This window comes from Monodelphis domestica, chromosome 7 (genome assembly GCF_027887165.1).
Source record: "Monodelphis domestica isolate mMonDom1 chromosome 7, mMonDom1.pri, whole genome shotgun sequence".
NCBI classification, from domain to species: domain Eukaryota; kingdom Metazoa; phylum Chordata; class Mammalia; order Didelphimorphia; family Didelphidae; genus Monodelphis; species Monodelphis domestica.
The window spans coordinates 45,738,687-45,763,185 of NC_077233.1; the positions used below are offsets into that span (position 1 = coordinate 45,738,687).

General features: G+C 38.0%; 1 protein-coding gene across 3 annotated transcripts in view; it reads right to left on the bottom strand.

Moving 5' to 3' along the window:
• The window catches only part of SUMF1 (sulfatase modifying factor 1), a 140,980-nt gene extending 117,827 nt beyond the window's left edge, over positions 1–23,153 (bottom strand). For all 3 annotated transcript variants that reach the window (XM_056804554.1, XM_001374374.4, XM_056804553.1), the window contains exons 1-3: positions 22,800–23,153; positions 15,431–15,604; positions 13,738–13,812 (exon numbers count right to left, since the gene is read on the bottom strand). In XM_056804554.1, coding sequence (XP_056660532.1) covers positions 13,738–13,812; positions 15,431–15,604; positions 22,800–23,138 — 588 coding nt within the window. In that variant the 5' untranslated portion in view covers positions 23,139–23,153. The remainder of the gene's footprint in view (positions 1–13,737; positions 13,813–15,430; positions 15,605–22,799) is intronic.
• Between the last annotated feature and the right edge of the window lie 1,346 nt (positions 23,154–24,499).

Sequence of the window (24,499 nt, forward strand, 5' to 3'; positions counted from 1 at the left end):
AATCTGGGTCATACAACTTCAGAAAACTTATGTGGAAATTGTTATTAAAATAGATTAAAGGAAAAAAAATAATATGTCCAAGATGCAAGATTTACATCCAGATCCTCTGAGGTCAAAGCTACTGTTCTTTCCTACATACCCAACAGCACCTTTCTTGTAGAAAAGTTAGAATTTTCCACCTGCCTTGAAAAAACTGTTCTTCTGTTGTTTGTTATATTAACAATGTATAAACAGTACAATGATGATGATGATGATGATATTGCCATTCATTTCCTCCTCTGCACTACCTTCTTTTTAATACTGGTCATTTTTCTCAAAGATAGTCCTCAACTTCTTTCTCTGAAAAATATATCTGTACCACAAAGCCAGCTCAAAGGGCCCTTCTGACTCCAAAAGTCACTGAGACAGACTCCTAAAAAGTTGAAGACCAACTAAACTTCTCTGATCAGATTGTTACTTCATTTTAGTTTGATCCTGGCATTGGCAATGCCTCCTATCCCTTTAGCTTCAGGTATAAATAAAACCTTGTCAATTAGATCAATAATTCCAGCCTTTATAATGCCAAATAACATAAATTTGCCATGATTCAGCTAAGTGAAAGATGTCTACACATCCTATGACCAATAATTGGGTAGCCCATAACCATGGTCTTTGGGATTCATTGGAAGAGAGAAGGGGGGAGGGTGCTTTTCTGAAAAACTGAAAAGTAGGAATTGGATAAGAGATGGCTCAAAAGTTTCACAGTAAAGTATGAATTACTTACTAAGTATTTGGCCACCTTCTTCTCAGATATAAACCTGATGTCACCTTTCGAACGAATTATATATAATTCGTTCACTTAAGAAAGGTGACATGATCTGCTATCCAGTAATAATTGAACAAAAAACCTCTATAAATGTCCACCATATTTATGGATTATCCCCAAGTCTTTGATTCGGTTCCTTAACTCTGGCTTATTCACACATCACAAATATCTAAAATAGACCTAAGTATAGTGACAATACTAGAATATTTGATATCCACCCGGAAAACTATTCTCTACTTAAAACATTTCACTCAGATGACATTTAAAAAAAACCTGAAATACAATGTAACACTTTTCAGGGAGACAGGAAGCCAATTATGGTTCTTCCTAGCCTTAAATCTATTATCTCTTCTGTATAGAACTAACTTTGGCTTCCAAATTAAAGAGGAAGTTTAACCCAGACATCTTATTAATAATAATCTTATGTATGCATGGCAACATCAAACTATGACACCAGTAAAAAGAAAAACATATTAAACATCTCTGTTTAGAGAAATCTTTCTCTGATAGCATCACGATGTCATTTAGTCTTGATAATATAAAATTCTTAACATGTGCCAAGGAAAACAGAGAAGGAACACTTTAAAGGTGAATATCGAGGTCAAATTGAACTGGTAGACAAAGATGACACAAAAACATTGCTCCTCCAGGCAATACACATCAAGCATAATGCCATTACAAAGAAACTTGAAGCAGAATATATTGAGACTTAGAGTCATCCTAAAACCAAAGCTAAATAGGAAGTCAATATTTAAAACAATTAGCATCTATATATTTCAGTCTTGACTTCAATTTTCAAAACTATAAATTCAACCATAATAGATTTGGAAAGCATTCTAAAAATTTTGTACAACAGGGTCAATCCCCTAAGGCAACTACAGAAAGTTTCTTGCTAAAAAAGGAAGAAATCAGTAGGACACAAGATAAACAGTTCACAACTACAGGAATACTTTTAGAGCAGGCAGACATTATTTCATCAAACAGAAGTAGAACATTCATGACCAAGTGAATGCCATTAGGAGGCCACAAAATGGTCAAGAATTAAGAAAGGTATCAAAGACCTTCCATGAGTAATATCGAGGAGAATTCAGCCAATTATGTTCAGGAAGAAGACCTGGATCACGCAGATTTGTCTATGGAAACAGAGGAGTTTAAAGATGGAAATACAGGACCAAGTTTTTGCCATCAGAAATTACCATACAGTTATCTTTGAGGAACCCAAACAATGCAGATTATGCAAGGACACAGTAGAGACTGTGCAACACATTCTGGAAAAGCTGTAGGATTTCAGCACCTCTTAACTAACCAGCAATACAATTATGGAGACTAGAATATACATGAAAAGTTCCCTATTTTTCATCACCTACAAGATGACAAGTTCTCATCCTACAAATTCAGACTTCAAAATGTCCTGAAAAACTCAACCAATAAACTGTCCTGGAACTAGGCCTTTATCACTGACAACTCTTGTCCAAGACTGCCCAGATATAACATTAATCCATAAAAGCCAAAGAACAGCATTTTTAATAGATGCCACCATACCTACTACTCAGAATCTCCAGGTTACACAGAACAAAAAGTTTTGAAAATATGTAAGCCAAAAAAAGATCAAAATGAACTGAGAAGAATACAAAGTATTAACATCCTTTCCATCCCCTTTGCTAATGGAATTGTACCAAGGATGCCTTCCATGGGTTTACAGAGGATAATCCTAATACTCTTAATCAACTACAAAAAGCATTTTATGTGAACAGGGAATTATGTACCAGAAGTAGAGATGGAATAATTAAAGCTGAATGTACAGGATAAGAAAGAAAGAAGCCCAATAAAGTAAACTGCCTTAGGAATTAAATGCCTGAAGTCAGGAAGATACAGCTTTGAGACCCTAGGCAAGTTGCTCATTTGTAAAATGAGGTGAAGGAAATGGCAAATCATACCAGTATCTGGGTCAAGAAAACTCCAAATGGGGTCATGAAAAGTCAAAAGAAACTTAAACAACTGAACAACAAAAATCCTTATCATACCCACTCAGTACCTCTCCTTCACCAGTCTCTATGATTTAGCAATCAGACCCTCAACTCTGTGCTTTAAGACCTACACAGGCTGATGCCACTCCTTCAGATTGCAATGAGAAGCAGACACTAATGTAGCAACCTCAGAGAAGGGAGAGAAATTAGGCTTCCTTCCACCTAAGGTAGCACCTAGATTAGATAACCCTAGAGCAATGACAGCGAGTGATGGGTCCCACCTCCACCCCAAACCCCAGAGTGCCACCCCCCCCAAGTGCGGGCTCACCCTGCCTTATCCCCATTACCCCCACACAAAGAGAGAGGAAACGCTCCCAGTAGGCTGGTGGACAAAGGGGCAGGTGCAGTGAGGAATGGAATTTAGAGAGGGGGAGGAGAGTAGCCCGAGCACTCCCCTCCCCTCCAGCTCTGCCACTTGTGAGCTGCCCCTCTTACCCCCTGGGCACTCCATTGGGCTGCTGGGCAGAGGGGCGATGGAAAGGGGGAAGGGAGCAGCTCCACCTAAGTTGCTCCACCTTTCTAGTAAGGAATTCTTGGGGAGGGTGACCATGTGCCCACAGAGAGCACTCTGTGTGCCAGCTTTGACATGTGTGCCATAGCTTCACCACCACTGCAGAGACAGCTCAGAATACCCATCTCCCAACCTCCAAAAACCCTGAAAAAAAGTTACTGGAGCTGACAACCCAGCTGTAGAAGGAAAGAATGAGAGAACCAGAGATGGTACTAGGGCAGGGAGCAATGAGAAAAGAAACACTGAGTCTAAAGGAAAAAGAACTTAAATTCTGCTGATTCCCCAGAAGTTCCTTAAGGAAGAGACTAGGCTAGTATGATCCTAGCAACAGATTGTATCTCCTGCTTAAGGGCCAATCTAGCTAAATATGGCCTTGGTAATATATGTTAAATGAGAATCTCAGATTAAGTTGATCAAACAAGATAGAAATATACATTAAGAGTAATAAAGCTATTCATGCTCATTGACCTAGGGATCCATTTATTAGTATTAGGCCCTATGAGCATTATTGAGAGGATAAAAAGCTATTTTTATACAAAAATATTCATGAAAGTTTTGTTTGTAATGACAAAATAACACAAATGTATTGACTAGGAGAAATGGCTGAATAGTTTTGATAGCTGAATGTAATGGATTGTATTATGATGCTAGAAATGACAAATATTGCAAGTATAAAGAAAATAAGAAAAGTATATGAAGATGAAAAGAAGAAAAGTGAATAATACATCCTATGATTACATTTTTTAAAAATCCACAGCCATGATCAAGACAAAAAGGTATCAAAGTAAAACAAAGAGAGCTCAAAAGCAGAGGATGTTATATTAGCACACACATATAACTTAAATATTTGTAAAAAATTATAAACAATGTGAAGTTAGCGGTTTTATATATAATTTTTATGCATTTACTGAAATGTTTTTGTTAGTGGTGATGATTATCAAATATATAATTTTTAAAATTGGGGAATAATGGAAGGAAGGAAAATCCATAAACAAAGGCTAGAGGACTTGACTTTTATGGCTAGCAAAGTTCTAAAACACATTACTAAAGAGATTAACTATCTTGAAACAGTAACTAGAAGGAGTTAGCATAGCTTTCATGATAAGAGACTGACCAACTTCATTTTCTTTTTTGAAAGCGTTAGTAGACTTATTAGATTTCAGGATATTCCTGAAGGGTTTACTATAAATTTAACAAAGCATTTGATATAGAACTTTATGTTATTCTTGTGGAGAGGCATGGACTAGAAAATAACTCAATGAGGTAGAACTGGTTCATTGGTTGAGACTCCCAGAGTAGTTATTAATGGCTTAATATAAGTATGAATGGAGTTCTCTAGCAGAGCATTTCAGGAATCTGAGAATGGTCCTGTATCAGCTAATATTTTGATTAGTGGTTTGGATAAAGACATAGATTGTATTCCTATTGATTCTGAAGATGACAAAGTTGGTAGGAGTGGAGGGATTACATAACATATCAGATGAAAGACTCAATCAAGATCTGGAGAGATTTTGACAGGCTAAAATAATGGGCTAAGCCTAATAAAACAAAATGGAATGAGAATAAATATAAACCAATGTATAAGTGGTCAAGAGTAGTTTTCAAAGGAAGAAATCTAAACAATAATTATTGTTTCAAAGTAAGAATTTTTCTTTCAAAGAAAGAAATCTAAACATTATATGGAAAAATGCTACAAATCCTTAAAAATTAGAGAAATGTTAATTAAAGCAACGTTGAAGTTCCACATCATACCCAGAAAAGAAAATGACAAATGCTGGAGTAGCTGTGGAAAGACATACATTAATGCATCATTGGTACAACTGTGAGGGGATACAGTCATTCCAGAAAAAAAACATAGATCTTCATCTCAAAAGTTACTAAACTGCATAGTCTAATCCAGTGATACCACTATTAGGTCTATTTCCCAAAGAGATTAAAGAAATCATAAAAGTACCCATATATACAAAACTATTAATAGTATCTCTCCTTGTTAAAGCAAAAAGCTAGGCAACTGTGGGAGTCTCACCAACTGGGGAATGGCTGAACAAATAAATATATAAATAAAAAGGAAAGCAATTAATCTGGAATTATGCAAATAAAGTAACTAAAATGACCTTTGAACTAGAGATCCTACTGCTATCTCAAGGAAACCATTGATAAAAAAAAACATCCTGTTTCTTCCAAAATTTTTATAGTTCATAGAATTAATAAAGCTCTTAGCTCTTATGAAATATCCTTTTGGGTTATGGAAAGATAGGCACAGTGAAGCTATGAAATTGTCCAGCCATTCTGGAAAGCAATTTGGAACTGTGCAAATAAAGTGGCTAAAATATTCATATCCTTTGACTCAGATTCCTCCAGTCACTGGCAAAAAGAAAGGTTCCAAGGACAGCAAAATATTTACAGCAGCACTTTTTGTAGCAACAAAGAACCAGAGAAAAAAATACATGCCCACTGATCAAGGATGGTTAATAAACTGTGTTACATGAACACAATGGAATATTGTCATATTGTAAGAAATGACAAACAGGATGAACAGAGAGAAGCATGGCAATGACTTCCATGATCCAATGCCAAGTAAAGGAAGTAGAGCCAATAAAACAGTATACATAATGACTACAACAATGTCAAAGGAAAGAGCCAGCACAAAACAATCACAAAGAAATGCCACAAAATTACAGAGAACAAGGCTGGCCCTGAAGAAGAGGTAGAAAGTGGTCCCCCTCCTCACTCCTCTGCAGAGGAAAAGGAGGAAGGAGGGTCACAAGAGTGGAAGAGGACACACAGTAACCAATTTGTTCAGTGTATTATTCAGTCCTGTGGCTTTTTTCCCCCTTTCTCACTTTTTTCTTTAAAAAAAAATTCTTTGTTCTTCTCCAATCAACAAATGGTCATGGGGACATGAATAGGCAGTTTTCACAGGAAGAAATCAAAACTATCAAGCACATGAAAAAGTGTTCTAAATCTCTCCTGATTAGAGAAATGCAAATTAAAACAATTCTGAGGTACCACCTTATACCTAGCAGACTGGCCAATATGACTACAAAGAAAAATGATAAATGTGGGAGGGGATGTGCCAAAATTGGGACATTAATGCACTGCTGGTGGAGTTGTAAATTGGTCCAACCATTCTGGAGGGCAATTTGGAATTATGCCCAAAGGACTTTAAAAGACTGCCTGCTCTTTGAGCCAGCCATATCAATGCTGGGTTTGTACCCCAAAGAGATAATAGAGAGAAATACTTGTACAAAAACATTTATAGCTGTGTTCTTTGTAGCAGCAAAAAACTGGAAAATGAGGGAGTATCCATCAATTGGGGAATACTATTGCGCTGAAAGGAATAATAAACTGGAGGAATTCCATGTGAACTGGAAGGACCTCCAGGAATTGATGCAGAGTGAGAGGAGCAGAACCAGAACACTGTACACAGAGATTGATACATTATGGTACAATCAAATGTAACAGACTTTTCTACTAGCAGCAATGTAATGACCCAGGACAATAAAGAGGAACTTATGAGAAAGAACACTATCCACATCCAGAGGAAGAACTGTGGGAACAGAAACGCAAAAGAAAAACATATGACTGATCACATGGTTTGATGGTGATATGATTTTAAAAGTTCACTCTAGTGCAAATATGAATAACATGGAAATTAGGTTTTAAACAATGATGCATGTATATCCCAGTGGAATTGCTTGTCAGCTCTGGAAGGGAAAAGGAAGGGGTAAGGGGGGTATCATGAATCATGTAACCATGGAAAAATATTCTAATTCTTTTTTTTAATTCTTTGTTATAAGGGATGCCTGGGGAAAAGGAAATATAAGGGGAAATGTGATACCCATTTAAAAATATATCAATAAAATTTACTTTTAGAAAGATAAAGATGAGCGCACGATACACCAACAACCCTGATAACACATTTTGTACACTGAAATTTGCAAAAGGCTGGACATTCTTCTGTCTGGAACCTTAAAACCTCATCCCTATGAGGCAGGTTCTACAGGTAGTGTTTCCTCATCTGACAGCTTGATATTATTGCTCTTTAAAGGTAGCAAAGCACTTCATGAATATCAACTCATTTGATCCTCATAGCAACCCTTGGAGAGAAGGGTTATCAGCCCCATTTTACAGGTGAAGAAACTAAGACACAAGTTAAATGACTCGCCCAGGGTCAGACAGGTAGTGAGAGATCTCCTGGATCCACATCTAATGCTCTATCCATTTTTATTCCAGACACCAAGACACCTTGTCTCCTACGCTTTACTCAGACATTGGCTCAATCTGACTCTTTTTTCTCTTCCTCATCTGGACTTTAAAGAAGCCTCTGGTGATTTCTAGTCTTTGCTGTAGAAAGAAGGATTTGGGCACAATGCATACATTAATCAATCAATCAATCAATCAATCAATCATCAAGAGTTTATTAAACACCAAGCCCCAGGGCCACAAAGAAAAAGCAAAAAGTCTGGCCTCAAACACTGCCTAGCTGTGTGAACTTGGACAAGTCCTTAAATCCCATTGCCTAGCCCTACCACTCTTCTTCCCTTGGAACCAATTCACAGTATTGACTCTAAGATGGAAGGTAAAGGTTTTTATTTTTAAAAAAGAAGAGGAAGAAGAAAAAGAAAAGGAAAAAAGAAAAATCTCTGCCATCAGGGAATTTACATTCTAAAAAAGAAAATGACAAGTATGTGCATAGAACACACTAGATTTGTACAGATTAAATGAAAGGGAACCTCAGAGGGGAAGGCCAAAGCAGCTGGGGGTATTTAGGAAAGGCACAAACAGAAGGGATACTTGAGTCTTAAAGGAAGCCAGAAAGTCTAAGAGAAATGAGGGAGAGTGTTCAAAGCCAACAGGGACAACCAACAAAAAGCCACAGATATGGGAAATGAACATGTGCCATATAAGTCAGTGGTCAACAGTTAATAAACATTTGTGAAGCACTTGTTCTAGGGATACACACTTAGGAAAAAAAAAAAAGACAGTTCCTGCCCTCAAAGAACTTACAATCTAACTAAGGGCAGAGACAGTGTACCAAAGGAAGCTGGGGGGCCAAGGATTTCTGGTGATGTTTTTATCCAAGGGAAACACTCATGTAAGCCAATACTATTCTAATGTAGGAAGGGTTCCTTTGATAAATAATTGCCTCCAGTAAATCAGTTTATATTATTTTATATTGGATTGCCATTAAAGCACGCATTACTATGCAAGGTGCACAGCAAAATACTTCTTTGATGTCACTGTGCTTTGGGAAGAAAGGAAGTTAGCCCAAAGATACTGGAAATGATATTACAGCTATGGAGGGCAAGATCATAGATTCAAATCTCCTACAGAGTTTTCATTTTGTTTAATGAATCATACCCCTAACTTCAGCCAGTGTGTACATAAATGACCTTGGTCACTAAGGAGACCAGACAGGGCCAGAGCAAGTCCATTCACAACCAAGCAGAAAAGGAGGGTAGATCCGCTGCCGAGGATATCATATTCCCACACTCACAGGGTGCCGGTATAGGTGAAGATGGAGGGGGGGGGGGTGTTAAAACAAAACAAATTAATTCAGTGACTCTTGGTCCAAAGACATACAAACTATCCACTGCTGCGGTGAGAAAAGTTCTTCCATAAAAATATGCAATCCATTCAAAACATAAATGGTACAAAAGTTAAGCACAGAAATATCAAATATAAATGGCTATATGGAAAGTATCTTAAGTTTGCAAAGCATTTTACAAATATTATTTTATTTTACCTTCCTGACAATTCTGGGATGGAAGCATTATTATTATCCCCCCCCCTTTTTTTTTCAGAAGAAGAAACTGAGGTAGAGGTTAAATGACTTGTCCAGAGTCACAGCTAGCAAGTGGCCAGATCTAAACTCAGGTCTTCCTGGCTCTAGGTCTACTGTTCTACCTACTGTGCTTCCCAGAGCCCAATAAAACTCTCTGAAATAACAATAGCATAAAGGGCTTAAATTCAAGTCAGTTTTCTTGCAGGTCAGAAAGACAAAACAGATTGTAGTTTGAAGAAATACAGCAGATGCAAGACAAGCCAAACCACCAGACTCGGCTGTTGCTTCAGGGAGAAAAATATTTATTGCTGCCATGGAGGAGACTCCCAAAGCTGGATGGGACAGTTTAGGGAGCTGTTTGTTGAACTAATAAAAAGGGGAATAAAGTAACATACAATTCAATGCTGCCTGATTTTGTATGGCACCTGTTGTGAGCATGCCACTCTGAAAACTTACTCTGTCTTGCATTATGTTACAATTAAACCTTATTTAAAGGATTTCTAAAATCTAGAAAATTTTTATATTATTCTTTGGAGAAAAAGTAGTTTTTGTCCCTCCTTAAAGCAGCTCTCAGTACAATTTATACAATAACATATAATTGAATTGAATTCCTACACTGACAGTTCTGAACCCAGGCTATAAAATTCACTCATTTTTGTTTAAGAGGTGACAGAGGCACATTCACAACTTACCTTAACTCCTCCTCAACATGATCCAAACAACAAAATCCCACCATATCTTTGAGAAAAATGACTTAGTGCTCTATTTGAACTGTCCTCTATCATTCATAATGGCTTCTTGATAATTGATTTCTTGCTCTGTGTGAAATAAGACCAATGAGTTTCTCCTTTTGATTATAGAGGAAAATCTCAAAACAGAATTCCACCTTCCTTTATCAAGAGGCAATTCTCTCTGGAATTTGCTTTTCTAAATTGTTAACAAGATGGACAAAGCCGAACCACATGCAAGAAGCTAATCACTGGTCCCTTGGGAAGGCTGCCAACAGAGCCAGAACACCCATATCTTCTTGTATGCCTACCCCACATTTATTACTCATGCCAGAGATGAGATTTGCTAATAATGCACTTTATTAAAACCAAAGCAAAGAACAACCCCTGAAGAGTATCCTTCCCAGAAATAGAAAGCCACCCAAGATCAAACAATACAAAAACCTGGTCCCAATCCCACCTCTTGTCAAATCTCTGCTTCAATTAAGACCAGTGCCTTTGCCTTAAAGTATCACACAACAAAAAAGTCACAAATAAGCATTTTTTAGCTAACATTCTGAACATAAAAACAGATGATTCTTTGGAACTGCAAGTCTACAATGACTGCCAAGTCCTCTCAAAAAACTTTGAACTGAAGTCAATATGTCTTCTCTCTATCCCCTGTCGTCAGGACCTAAAAAACAACACTATAGGAAAATCAACATCAATGAAACAGATTCCTTTTATTAGCTTCAGCTCTCTCCAAACACACTTAAAACATTTGTTTTTCCATTAGTAGCCATTTAAGTGAGTGATCAATACTACAACCCAGCAAGAGCTACTTGTCCTTGTCCTAGTTATGAACACTGAGACTTCACTATTTACTTAACAGCCACATTCAGGAGCCTGGCAATAATCTGCCACTCCTTTTACACCTAATGCATGTGGAGATTTTCAAGTGACAGAAGGCAACGTATCTGTAAGTGCAAACTGCAATAATAATTGCAAATGCCTATCAGTCTAAGCTCAGTATCTTAAAATACACACCTGATGCTGAGTTGCAAACACATGAAATAACCAGCTCAAAATGATCTCTAGTACTTAATGTGCAGTCTAATCTTTAAACACAAAATTGTAATGAAGGAGCCAACTCTTATCCATAAATAGGGCTAAAAAAATTGTCATCAGGCAGGAAGGTACTTCTAAAACATTTTCCAGTTTTCCCAGAAACAGTTTAAACACTTCATATTGCTTTCCCCTATATTTTGTCAATGGTTAACATCTTCCTCCATTGTTGTGAACAGAAAAGAAACACTAGCTTGAAGGGTTTCAGTTTTTGGCATAATAGCTCCTAAAACAGTGGAGAGAATAACCTGAATATATATATATATATACATATATATATATATATATTCAATTCTGAATAGGAGTTAAACAAACACTTCTTAAAATAAAAAGATAAGGACTATATTTCTTCACTTTTAAAGATAGTTGAATCGCTTTCTTATTCTAGCCTTCTGATTCTCCAATTCCTTCTGTCTCCATCTTTGCCTTTTTTTCAGCTCTTCACACTTCTCAAATTATGCACCTCAACTCCTACTTGTCCTCAGGTGTCCTGTCCTCAAAAAAGTCTACTAGGTCAAAAATAAATAAATAATAAAGTTCTACCCCCTCCTCCAAATCATCCAAAAATTAGTTAAATATCAGTGAGATGGCAAGAGAGTCTGGCTTCTTATGATCTCCATCAAAAATGACTAAGAAACATCCAAAAAAACCCCTAGAAAAAACCCATTAGAAAACAAAAACTCACCAAAAACCAATTAGCAAACTAAAGAAGGTCTTGGATACAACAAAAACTATTATGGAAAAAGAGGAAAATGGGAAAACATCAGAAGAAAAACACCCAAAGCAGTATCAGAAACTGAATCCGATAACAACATTCATTAAGTGCTTTAAAGTATAATAAAACACATTCAAGGGAGAACTAGATTGGCAGCAGAAAAAAGTCTCGGAAGATGAAAAAAATCAGCAAAAGGGAAATCAGTTGAAAGGAATCTGAAAATCCCAATGAATACAATAAAAACAAGAATAATACAAGGGCAGCTACTACAGCTGAAATAAAATACCAAGCTCAAAAGAGAGCTCAATTGGATAAAGACTGAGATGTAATGAATACAAAGGAGGCAGTTTGGAGGGTTAAGGAAAGAAAATCTCTATTACTGAAATCCTATAATTACCAAAGAAGAAAAGAATTGGATTGCTATACTTTAGAAAGTCACACGAGAAAATTTTCAAAAGACTTCCAATAATCTTAATAGAGAAAACTCAAAATGCTGATATTCACCAGGCACATCATTGTCAAACTTCAAACATACAAAAATAATAAATTCATAAAACCACTAAGAACAAAATTCTGCTAGTGGGGGTGGGGGGAAATCAATCAGGGTTTCACAAGCTTTTTCTCCAAAAGTCAAAAATGACTGGGAAAAAAATAGAACATGATTATGGCTCCCTTCTCTCAACAGAGAAGTAGTATAATGTAGGTAGAGAATGAGGCATATGTTGTCATACCTGGCCAATGTGTGAATTTCTTTTGCTTGTCTATATTGAGTTGTATCAGGAAGGGATTTAAGATGTGGAAGATGGAAGAGTCATGGGAAACTGAAGCAATGATTTTAAGCATCATTTATTATAAAATATATATATTTTTAAAAGTTCAGAAAACTAGAGCACAACATTAAATTAATGGGGGTTTTGCTGGAGCTCCTTTTATTGCAGTGTAATAAATTAATTTTTTGGCTTTAGTTGGGACTTTACTCCTCATTTTATTTATTTCATCATTCAAATTTGCTGAGGTTGTTAGTAAGTTTCCATACACAAACACAAGTATGCACACGTGGGTGTATGCATACACACACACACACACACAGAGAATCATATGCACACAGCATAAAATTGGTGTGGATAGAATGAATGTCATATTTTCTTTCTTTTTTTAAAACCCTTACCTTCTGTCTTATATTGACTCCAAGGCAAAAAAGAGTGGGAAGGAATTGGCAGCAGAGGTTAAGTGACCCACCCTACATATGAAAATTCTTTTTTTGCCATTCTTGTGCATTTTGGGGGGAGGGGTGAATCTACTCTGTGTTTACTTTCTGAATTAAGAGTACATACTACAAGGCAGTTACCTCTGGTTCAATACACAGAAAACAAAAAATTGAGTCCTGAACAAAAGGATTCATATTACCCTGATTAATTTTTTCACTAATGTTTGGAAGCTCAAGCTCTAACCCCCAAACTGAACTAATACATGCTTATGACTTCTTACAGTTTAGAATCAAAAACTGTCATTTGAATCCTCTATTATGTATTAAAGATCATTAAGGGGAAAGAAAACAATCTGGATCTTGGATAGTAGTCAATAAAGCTCCAGTTCAACTTAATCCAGTGGCCTGCTAAGTGAGATTATATATTATTTACATGAACAAATGAGTCTAAGTGACGTCAACAATTATAATTTAGATCGACATAATGTTTTGGAGTTTACCAAAGTTCCCTCTTCACTCTGTAGGATAGGCAGGAGAGGCTGTGATTTCTACTTTCCAGATGAGGACTTTCCCAAGTGACTCTCCAAGATGACATAGTAAGTGGCAGAGCCAGGACCAGCACCCAAGTTAAGACTCCTCCTATGTTAGTACTCTTTATCCTCTACCACAGTGTCTCACAATACTTTTTATAGATTCTAGAACTCAATCCATTTATTCTTAGGTAAGTTTCATTTTTTAGTGATCCAAGTAGCTCATTATTCAGGGATATTATTTAGTTCAAAACCCAGCCTCCTCCACTCCCTCCACACCAGCCCACCAGCGTAGAACCCAGTTAAATTAAACATCTCTTACTGCCTGATGGATATCACTCTTCACCTGATCACTCAACATGCTGTCAAAGACAAAGGAATCACCAAATTTCTCTGCCTAGAATGAATGGAAAAGATAAAATTCATTAAGTGACTTCACATATCTTGACACATAATTGATCTTTCAGAACCACAAAATTTCTGATGATAGGAAACCTTCCAAGCATCCCAAAATATACTACTTTGAAAACATCCCATTATCCTATCTGAGGGTTAATAGGGAATATAGAGCATCACCCTCCCCACTCCCCACCCCCACACACAGAGCTTCTGAACTTAAGGAAGAACTTCCAGATGAAACTAACTAACTATTCAGCAAACAACAGGAATCACAATGGAGAAAGGCTGGACAGATAGAGCTGCAAACCAGCCACATAGAGGGGAGCATTTAAACCACAGGAATGGATGAGAAGACAAATGGAAAGGAAAAGAGGCAAAAGAAGGCAGCCTAGGACAAAACTTTGAAGAATATATATGTTTAATGGGCAGGAAGGGGATAAGGAATCACAGGAGGTTTAGTCAAAGAAGCAGAAAGAAGGAAACAAGCATTTATTAAGCAACTTCTGGGTGCCGGACACCATGCTAAGCATTTAACTAGTATCTCATGCAACCCCCACAACAACTCTAGAGGAAGTGATGGTGAACCTTTTAGAGATGGAGTACTATGACCCCCCCACACACACACACCCTGACCCCACACACACACACCCCACACAAGGGAGGAAGGAAGTGCTTCCATTAAGCTGCTGGGGTGGAGGGGAGGATGAAGTTAGGAATGTCCTCAGAGAGTATAGAGTGGTCCAAGCTTTCTGCTCTCCTCCAGCTCTGCCACCTGTGAGCTGCCCACCTTCCCCACCTGTGTGCTCCCACTGAACTGCTGGGCAGAAGGGTGGGGCATGTGAAAAAATATCATCAGTCTCTGTAGAGAGGAGGAGGGGAGCAGCTCCACCTGTCCCTCTGCCTTTGTAGTAAGGAACTCTGGGGCAGGGAGCTGAGGAGGGAGGGTGGCTGCATGCCCAGAGAGCACTCTATGTGCCATCTTTGGCACCCTTGCCATAGGTTCACCATTAATGCTCTAGGGGCTGAGAGAAAGAAGATGAGGGAGAAGTCTATCAGGAAAGAACTGAAATTAAAGAGATGGGAATTAGTTTTTTAAGGGGGATGGGGGAGAAAGAATGCTAGATTTAAAGTCATCAGACCTAGGTAGAATCCCAGCGCCAACACTTATTCTCTGTCTGACGAGGTTCCTGAGAATATAAGACCAAGCCAAAGCTTTCTGTCTGTCAAAAACAGAATGGAATAACATTTGTCCTATCTACCTGAGTTCTTAGGAGGAAAGTGCTTTGAATAACTAAAAAAAGTGAGCTCTAATTATTGTTAATATTATGGAAATGACTAGAATTGCCAAGGCACCATAAATATAACTCAAACTGAGTTACCCTCAAGCTTGACAATGTGCATTTCAAAGGTATTATTCATTATTCCTAGGTACAGCATCAAACAGCACCTGACCATCCATTCTTCTGCAGGAAAGGTGTCTTTCTTTTTCCAGCTCTCTGCTGACTCAGAAGCAGCTAGGGATGGCTGGATGATGGCTGTGCGTATTGTCTGGTTTTCCCACTCCACAAAACTAACACACTTTCTAAGGAGAACTTTCAAAGGAACTCGTTACCCACCTCTGTAACATAACCAGTGGAGTTCACAAATCTCTCAAATTCAGCATTACTGACTTCATACAGATCCATGTAAAAGGAGTTAATTCTGACCCTCCTGGCAGGTCCTTCCCCATCCTGTTTTATTTGAGGTTCATCTGTGCCCATCGTAAATACACCTGCAGGGATGTGGGCCATCTGGAAGAGAAGGAGAAAAGAAGAAAGAAGTTGTGCTGTCATTTCAGTGTGAGGGAGTAGTAGTAATGGATTTATCTTCAGAACATTTTGGTTCTTACCCTGCCCCTGCCACTTCCTGACGTGCAGCCCTGAAGCCCCTGCCCCTCTATTGGACTCAGTTTAGTCATTTGTAGAATAAGGGTTTGTACTTCTAGCTCTATCTCTATGACCCTACAAATAAGGAATTAAAACGTCTTTCCTTCAATTAGTAATGTCATCCTAAAATGCCACAAATCAGCCTGAACACTGAGGACCTTTTAGAAAATGAGTCCTTCCATTAGAATGTTATAGGTTCTTCCTCAAAAACACCTTAAATAACTTAGAAGAGGCAAAAACAATTTCATTTGTGTCCTGGAACATTTTACTTGTCAATTCTTTTAAGGTAATGAGGGTGTCACCAAAAGTTGTAAATGTGCTGTGTTGAACTAAATTGTTGGAAACTTTCTAAAAGATTGTAGGACAGGAAGGAGCTTTAGATACACTAGCCCAATCCCCTGATACTACATTTGAGAAAGCTGGGAGTAGGAGAGCTGGCAGGAAGGGAGGAAAAGAGGGCAAAGAACACTTGGCAGTTAACATTAAAAGAAAGGATTAGATCACAGCTGGAGACTTGCTTGTTGAATAAACTAGCCATTAAGAAAGAGTTCAATTTCTACTTCCACTGACACAGTATACAATCAATAAATTGACAAGCATTTATTAAATGCCAATTTACTAGACACTGTGCTGGGACTTGGAGATACTGAGATAAAATAAAAACAAATCTTATCCTCAAGGCATTTTCTTTCTACTGGGAGTACACTGCATGGTCATAGATAATTAACAAACAAGATAGACATAAAATGTATATCAAATGTTTGGGAGGTGGGAGAGCCTAAGTAAGAATCATAAAAGACTTATTAAAGGAGGTGCATTTGAACTGAGCCTTTGAGTGAAAGCCAAAAGAGGCAAAGGTAAGGAAGGAAAGGATTTCCAGCATGAGGGAAATAGTCTATATATAAAGGCAGAGATTCGAGATAAGATGTCATGTTCATCAAACAGCCAAGTATTGACAAGGAGAGAGAGGGCAAGGGAAAGGGAAGGAAAGCCAGAGAAACAGAGAAGAGAGACTGAAACAGAGAGAAGTTTATGAAAGGTTTTAAATGTCAAAGGCTGAAGTTTATATTTGATCCTAGAAACAAATAAAAGCCAGTTAATTTTCTTAAGCAAGGAAAGAAAATGACTAAACCTATGCTTTAGGAATACCAATCTGTGCAAGATGGGTTAGAGAGGGGAGAACTTGGATGTTGGAAAGACAATTAGGAAGGGGTTGGTAATAGCTCAGGTGAAAAGAGATAAAGAGTCTCAACTGTAGTGTAGGTTTAGTGTGAGTGTGAAAAGATGTGATATACTGAGGAGCTACATTTGACAAGACTTAGCAACTGATTAGACATGGGAGCTTAATGAAAGTGAAAAATTTCATGACTAAGTTGGGAACTGAGGTTCCTGTAAAAATGGCAATGTTCAATGTTGTTGAGTCATTTCAGTGGTGTCCAACTCTTTGTGATCTCTTTTCAGGGTTTTCTTGACAAACATAGTGGGTTCTTTGCCATTTTGTTCTCCAGCTCATTTTACTTTTGAGGAAAATGAGGCAGAGTTAAGGCACTGGGCTAGGAGTTGGAGATTCCAAGATAAAATAAAATAAAAATAAAATCCTATCAACAAGGTATTTACTTTCTACTGGAAGTACACAGCATGTTCACAGATAACTAAAAACAAGAGAAGTATAAAATATATGGGTCACACAGCTAGTAACTTAGAGCAGATTTGAACTCACAAAAATGAATCTTCTTGACTCCCTGGCACTCTCTCCACTGTGCCACCTTGCTGCCTAGTCCCACACCCCCAAAACAATGATACTATGGACAGAAACCCAGGAAAATGAAGAGGATTGGTGAGTTTAAGTGGAAAGGGGATAGGGGAGCAGAGAAAGGAAGTCAGACATCATAGACAATTCTGAAAAGCACAACAGAAAAATCAGGGAGGTATTCTTCTAATTCTCAGTATATGATATTTGGGTTTATCTACTTCTTTTGTTTCAGCTTTTCAAAACATCTATATGCAAGACATTCAGGAACCTTTAGAAAAATAGATGCTAAAAGAGTCGACATTAGAATCCTGATCTAAGGTGGCCTGTCACAGTGAGAAACTGCCAATCTATCTTCACTGCCAAATACAAAGAAGTTCTTCCATATAACCCTATCCCCTAAGTACACAACTCGACAGCATGAATCCCAAAAACTAAGACCAGTAGGTAGAAAAGGCAAAGAAGCTGATTTAATGGAAATTTTAAAACAAACTACTGATATCAACAAGTGTAAGGGACTGTCCAGGAGGCAGTGGATTCCCCAACAAAAAAGGTCTTCAAGTAGACAAAGGTTCAGTGTCATAATGAGACCCCAACATAAAACCTAGTTCTACTATTCCTTTAGACATTTATAAAATCCTCAATCCCTAAAAACTCAGGTCACTCTTATAGCACCTTTATCTCTCTGTCCTCACTTCTCCTGTAATAATAATAATAATAATAATAATAGGGAAAAGTCTATCCATGACACAAAAGCTTAAAAATTAAGCTTTAAAACAAACCAATTGAGTTCCTTAAAGGGTTTAAAAGAAGGAAAAAACTTCCCCCAGCAGATAAAGAGATCCTATTATGAGAACAGTTGTCAATTCCTCAGCTCAAAAGCAAAGTCAACAGAAAGTTGTGCCCATTTAATTTAACAGATTTTTTAAGTCACCTAGATTTGTTCTATCTTTTCCTGCCTGAAGGTGAATATCAACAATACTCAAGTTTTCCACTGTGGACTTCTGTCCTAATTTTTTTCTTTTTAATGAGAGTATTTAGGCTACAGAAGACAATTTTCCATTCTAAAGGTTGTGGATAAAAATAACCCATTCTACCCTGAGTAGAATATGCCTTTCAAAATGAACTAAGAAAGTGAGTATTCTCCCATCTTATATACTAAAGTGTTCTGAACAGATGTCACAAGCAGTAGTTGGTCTTCACCATGGTCTGCAGCCAAGTCTTGACAAGTACAGCTGTAATAATGCTGGAATGCTTAATTCCTTCTTACAGAGTCAGCTGGTCAGTGGCAACATTCCCCCAAGAATTCAAAGGGGAAGCTCCCCCTGCCCACCTCTGATACTCTTCAGGCTTATGAATGGCTGAGTTAAGTGAAGAACTCATCCTATTTTCCCACTGAAGCTCCATAGTAACTCAGGCAACACAGATTAATAAAGAACAATAATATTGTACTGACAGCATTACTATTTACAAAGTGTTTTTCCTACAATTCCATAAGCTAAATTGCACATTTATGATACCCATTCTACAGATACTGGAATTGTAGCTCAGAGAAGTTTAAGACCTTGAGAAGCAGCACAGGGCTGTGATCAGAGTCCTAGACTTGGAATCAGAAAGATTTAGATTCAAACCCCACTGTACTTCCTAGCTATGTGGCTATGGGCAAGTCACTTAATCTCCTACAGCCTCCTCAACTGTAAAATGAAGATATTTCAAAGGATTATTGTCAGGGTCAAATGGGATAATGTATGCAAAACACTATGTCAACCTTAAAACATAACATAAAAGTCATATTTTTTATTGCCCAGTCTCACACCCTTGATAATTATGGGAGCTGGGACTCAAAAACCCAAAGCACATATATTTTCATTTTTCTCCATTTTACTCTCTCTCCTATTTAATGCCAGCAAGAAAAATAATGGGTTATAAAAGGGATGTCTCAGTCATAAGATTTCTACAGGAAAAAAACCAATCACTCTCTCTTTCTCCCTCTTCTTCTCCTTCCTCCTTCCCCCTCAAAAGAAACAATGAACACTAACATATTTATGCTAACCTAACCTACTCCTTGCCTTGTTCCAACTTTAGAGGGGCAAGCAAAGCACAATCTTCAATAACATTAAAAACAGATTAATAAAAAATTCAGTTAGCCTGAGACTAGAGTGAGCCTGCTTACAAAGGGGAGGTAGGTTTGAATGACTTTAAAAAGGGTACCTGAAGACCTCATTATCTCATCAGTTTCCTAAACCTCCTTTTATAAAACCTAAGAATAAAAAAAGACATCAGTGCTCATTCATTCAAATATTTGTTTTATATACAAGGCACTAAACTATACAAATGTGCTTCCCTGGAGAGGCTTAGAGTCTACTAGGAGAATTAAAAATGCACAGAAATAATTAGAGTAAAATGGAATTATATGTAAGTAGTCTGGAGAGATTTAAAGGAGAGATTACTCTAATACCAAAAAGTTCAGGGGAGACTTCATAAAGCAAATTTCATTTGAAATTAAGCTTGAAAGACAACTTATGGATAGGGAGGAAGGTAGGATCATTGACTGTGAAATCTGATATGAGTTACATAAATATGCACCCAAACATATAAATTTTATTTTCCCCAAATCTTGTCTCTTGAATAAAGCTGCTATGTTAAGAAATTTCTTAAGGTTGAAATAACAAAAAAGAAGTGTTTTGTTGCAAAATACTAGACTCAGAAGTCAATTCAAGATCATTTTCAAAATGATAAACTTGCATCAAGATTGAATTTTAGCCTTTTTAAAAATGAAACTTTCAGCTAGTCTTCTGATGTATTTCTCCAAAATCTTTTTTTAAAGCAAGCTGACACACACAGTGCCATAACTTTCAGAACTCTCACAACATGCTAAGACAGACTATATATGGCACTTCATAGGTTGCAGAGTACTTTTCCACTATTCAAATATAATTTCCTTTCCCCCTCACTAGTATTCTTTTATAAATACTAACAGTACTATTGATGACTGAACTAAAGAAAGGACAAGTGGGAAAGTATCTTAACCAAGTTCTTACTTTTGAAATAAGTAGCTGAAAAGCTCAGATATCTATTTTTTCATCGAAAAAAATTCTCCTTGGATTCTGGATATCATATACTACCATGTTTTATTATCCCAATAAGAGTATTCATTCCAGGGGCAGCTGAGTAGCTCACTGGATTAAGAGCCAGGCCTAGAGATGGGAGGTCCTAGGTTCAAATCTGGCTTCAGACACTTCCCAGCTGTGTGATCCTGGGTAAGTCACTTGACTCCCATTGCCTAGCCCTTACTACTCTTCTGCCTTGAAACCAAACAGTATTGATTCCAAGATGGAAGGTAAGGGTTTAAAAAAAGAGAGAGAGAGTATTTATTCCTTTAGGGCAAGGGCAGCATCTTATATTCGTTTCTTTTTTAACTAGATTTATTACAAGTATAGCATTCAATGAAACCGAAAAGTATATCACTCTCTTAGACCAAAGGTTCTTAACCATTCTTGTGTCAAGGATTCCTTTGGTAGTCTGGTGAAGTTTATGCACAGAACAAGGTTTTTAAGTAATTGCTGGTTTGGTTCTCAGGTATTTTTTTTTCTATCCAAGTTTATGAACTCCTCTGAAATCATATCTAAAGATACTTTGGGGGTGGACTCCATAACTATGCTTCAATGTAAGTGTTATTTATGGCTCAGCATGGAACTATTTCCTTGCATGTTAAGAATATGGGAGTAATCACATGTTATATAAGGATTTAAATTGAGAAGAAACTTTAAGGAAATGTCTATTACAAAAGAAATACAAAGGACATTGAGACAGGTACATCAGACTCACTGCAAATAATAGAGTAACAGAGCAAGCTTCAAGTAAGCCCCCAGTAACCTTACAATGGACTGCTATTTATAGAGGGTGGAAAAAATAAAACTAATTCCTTTCAAACCATCTATCTTGAAACCCTAGCCAATCTGCCCTCTTACTTCCCTAAACCTTCATTCTTTCATCTATAAAAGGAGATGATACCTATAGTTTTCACCTCACAGTGTTATGAGGGTCATACAAGGGAATATTCATGAATACTTACAAATCTCAATGCATGCCACCTGTTACCAAAGACCCCTAAGTTGAAGACTTTGAGGACTAAACAGTCATCAACTCCCACATTAAAACACTTAAGGAAATAAAATCCAAAAACATCAAGCTAATAAGGTACTGTTACTTCCCCATCGTGGCAAACATATTAAAGGATCTGCATTCCTACAACATTCCTAAAGGAATCAGCAAAAATATTTTGTAGACCACCATCAACCCCAGGAGACAAAGGGCATATGCCTTGAAATGAAATTTCAAGGTTCCTAATGGTTTAGGAAGACTACTGTTGCTGTGGAAATGACTAATCCAGATAAACATTTAGACAAACCTGTTACATGTTATCACAAAACAATAGTTTCATGCTAGGCATCCCAAATGTCTTAGTGGAATTTTAAGCTATTCAACATTAAAAGCTTGAAACTTAAATTACTGAAGCTTAAAACTGCACTATAACTTTTGAGAGTCCTCCCCTATATTTAGAGCCGAATGAGGACTAAGAGGCTAAGTCCTTACCCTTATCCTCTCACTCCATCTAACACTTTTTCTTCTATACCACGAAATCTCACATTTCATAAATAAACTGAAGCCCAGAGGGTTAAAAAACGTGGGCAAGGTTACACCGATTGTGAGTATCCTTAAGGTCCATTAGAATATGAACTTTTTGAGGGCAGGGAACCTGTTTTGGTTCAGCCACCAGCATAATGCCTGGCATCACCTAAGTACTGAATGCTCGTTGAAACAATAACTTACTAAAGTCTCATCTTACTAAAACCAGAGAAATTACAGCTGTACCAAGATACAGACCCAAACAGTGGAGAAGACAGAACTTAGGTTTTCTCAAATTAACTAAGCCAGGAGACAATCACCTCCATGCTTCAATAGGAAAAATGTCAGGGAAGTGGTGTGGGCGTGGCGGGTCACAGGAATCTCAGAGATCACCTACTCCAACCCTTTAACTAGGGCCCAAATAAAATTAAATTTGCCCTAGGTCTCGCTAAATAAGCAGTTATGGCAAAACTGAGATTTGGAATCAAGTCCTCTGACTCCAAATCACGGGCCTTGGCTGCGAGGAAATAGTTTCCCCCCCAAACTCAGTATCCCCGGCAAAAGGGCAACCCCGCCAGTCCTGAGAGGTGGGGAGAAGAACCCTGTTCTCCTCCACGGTTTCTCCTACAGAGCAAACGGTCCCCTCTCCGGCACAAGACCCTCCTCCTCCCTGCCGCCGACCTGCGAGGTCAGCACTGGCCGTTCGGCAGAGGCCGGCTCAGCCACGTTCGCCTCCCGGGAATATCTGTGCGCCGCCGTCCCGGGGCGCTGGGGAGAGCCGCAGCCACATGTCCCCGCCGGGTGGGCCGCATCAGCTGCGGCGGATCCAGCCTCCGAGCCCAAGCCCCTGGCCGCTCCCATTGCCCCAATAATCAGCAGCAACGGCAGTGCGAGCAGCAATGAAGGGAACCGGCGTGGCCAAGGGAGCCCCGAACCGGGCGCAGCCATGTTGTCTGGAGAGCCATGTGACTGCGCGGGGTCATGTGAGCCCGGCCCTCTAAAGGAGCTGTTGGAGTGCATGCGCGCGGCCGCTTCTTTGGACTGAGAAGCACTAGGAGGAAGGAGAGCTTTGTGAGGCAGTTTGTCCGTGCTTTCTGCCTCATGTTTCTCACTGAAAGCTTGACTTTTTAAAAAACTCAGAGTAGCTGCCCAGGAAATATATGGTGATTGGCCAGATAATGAAAAGTGAAAATATCAGTTCGGAGGCTTAGCGAGGGCAGCCTCAAGCATAACTCCTAAAGTGTACAAGCCGGGAGGGACCTTAAAGGTTAAGTGCAACCCAATGCCAACTTCCTCCTGACCCCATTTTACTGATGAAACAACTGAGACCCAGGGAGGCTGTGTGACTTGCCACAAGGAAAATGCTGTCTGGAATGCTGTCCTGCCTCTTGGCTTCCTCCAAGACCCCAGTGCCTTTCCTCTTCTGATTATTTCCAGTTTATTCTTTCTATATCGTGTTTGTAGTAGTTCTTTGCCATTTGGCATAGCCTATGAGTTCCTTAGGAACAGGAACTGTCTTTTACCTTTCATTATGTCCCTAGAGCTGAGCAGGGTGACTAACACATACCAGGCACTTAATAAATGTTAAGAGATTGACAGACATGAGAAACAGGTTCGGTGAAATTAAGTGACTTACTTGCCCTTTGTCACAAAGATAATGGCAAAACCCGGATTCAAATCCAGATCCTTTTAATTTAGGAGTTCCTTACTACAGGTACTGATCCTGGAAAAGATTTCAGGAAAATCTGAATATTTGAATGGATGGCAGGAGTAGAATAACATCTTTATTTTCATTAACCTCTAACTGCAATCTAAGAAAATTTATCCGAACTGATACAAAGTAAAGGCAGCAGAACCAAGAGATCATTATGCATAAACTACCAACAATATAATAATAATAATAATATATTGTGAAAGAATACAATGATCCATAACAGTTCCAAAGGATTCAAGATGAAAAATGCTATCCACTGATAAACTCTGAGTACAGATTGAAGCATATTTTCCCCTTTATTTTCCTGCTTAGTTTTTTTCAACATCACTAATATGGAAATATTTCACATGACTTCATATTTATAATGGTTATCATATTGCTTAACTTCTCAAATGGGTGGAGGAGAAACTGAAGGAAAAGAGATTTGGAACTCAAAAAAATTTTTAATGTTAATTTTTAACTGAAATGTAGTATTATCTTCAATTATTAGGTTTTTTAAAATTGAAAAATAATAATATTTTTTAAAATTACTTCCCTACATAGTGGAAAGTGGTTAGAACCTTTGCTCTAAGTCCTCTATTTTTTGAATCCTGACAATCAAGAGACATTTATAAAAGGCAACTAGGTAGCATAGTGGATAAGGCACAGGGACTAGAGTCAGGAATAT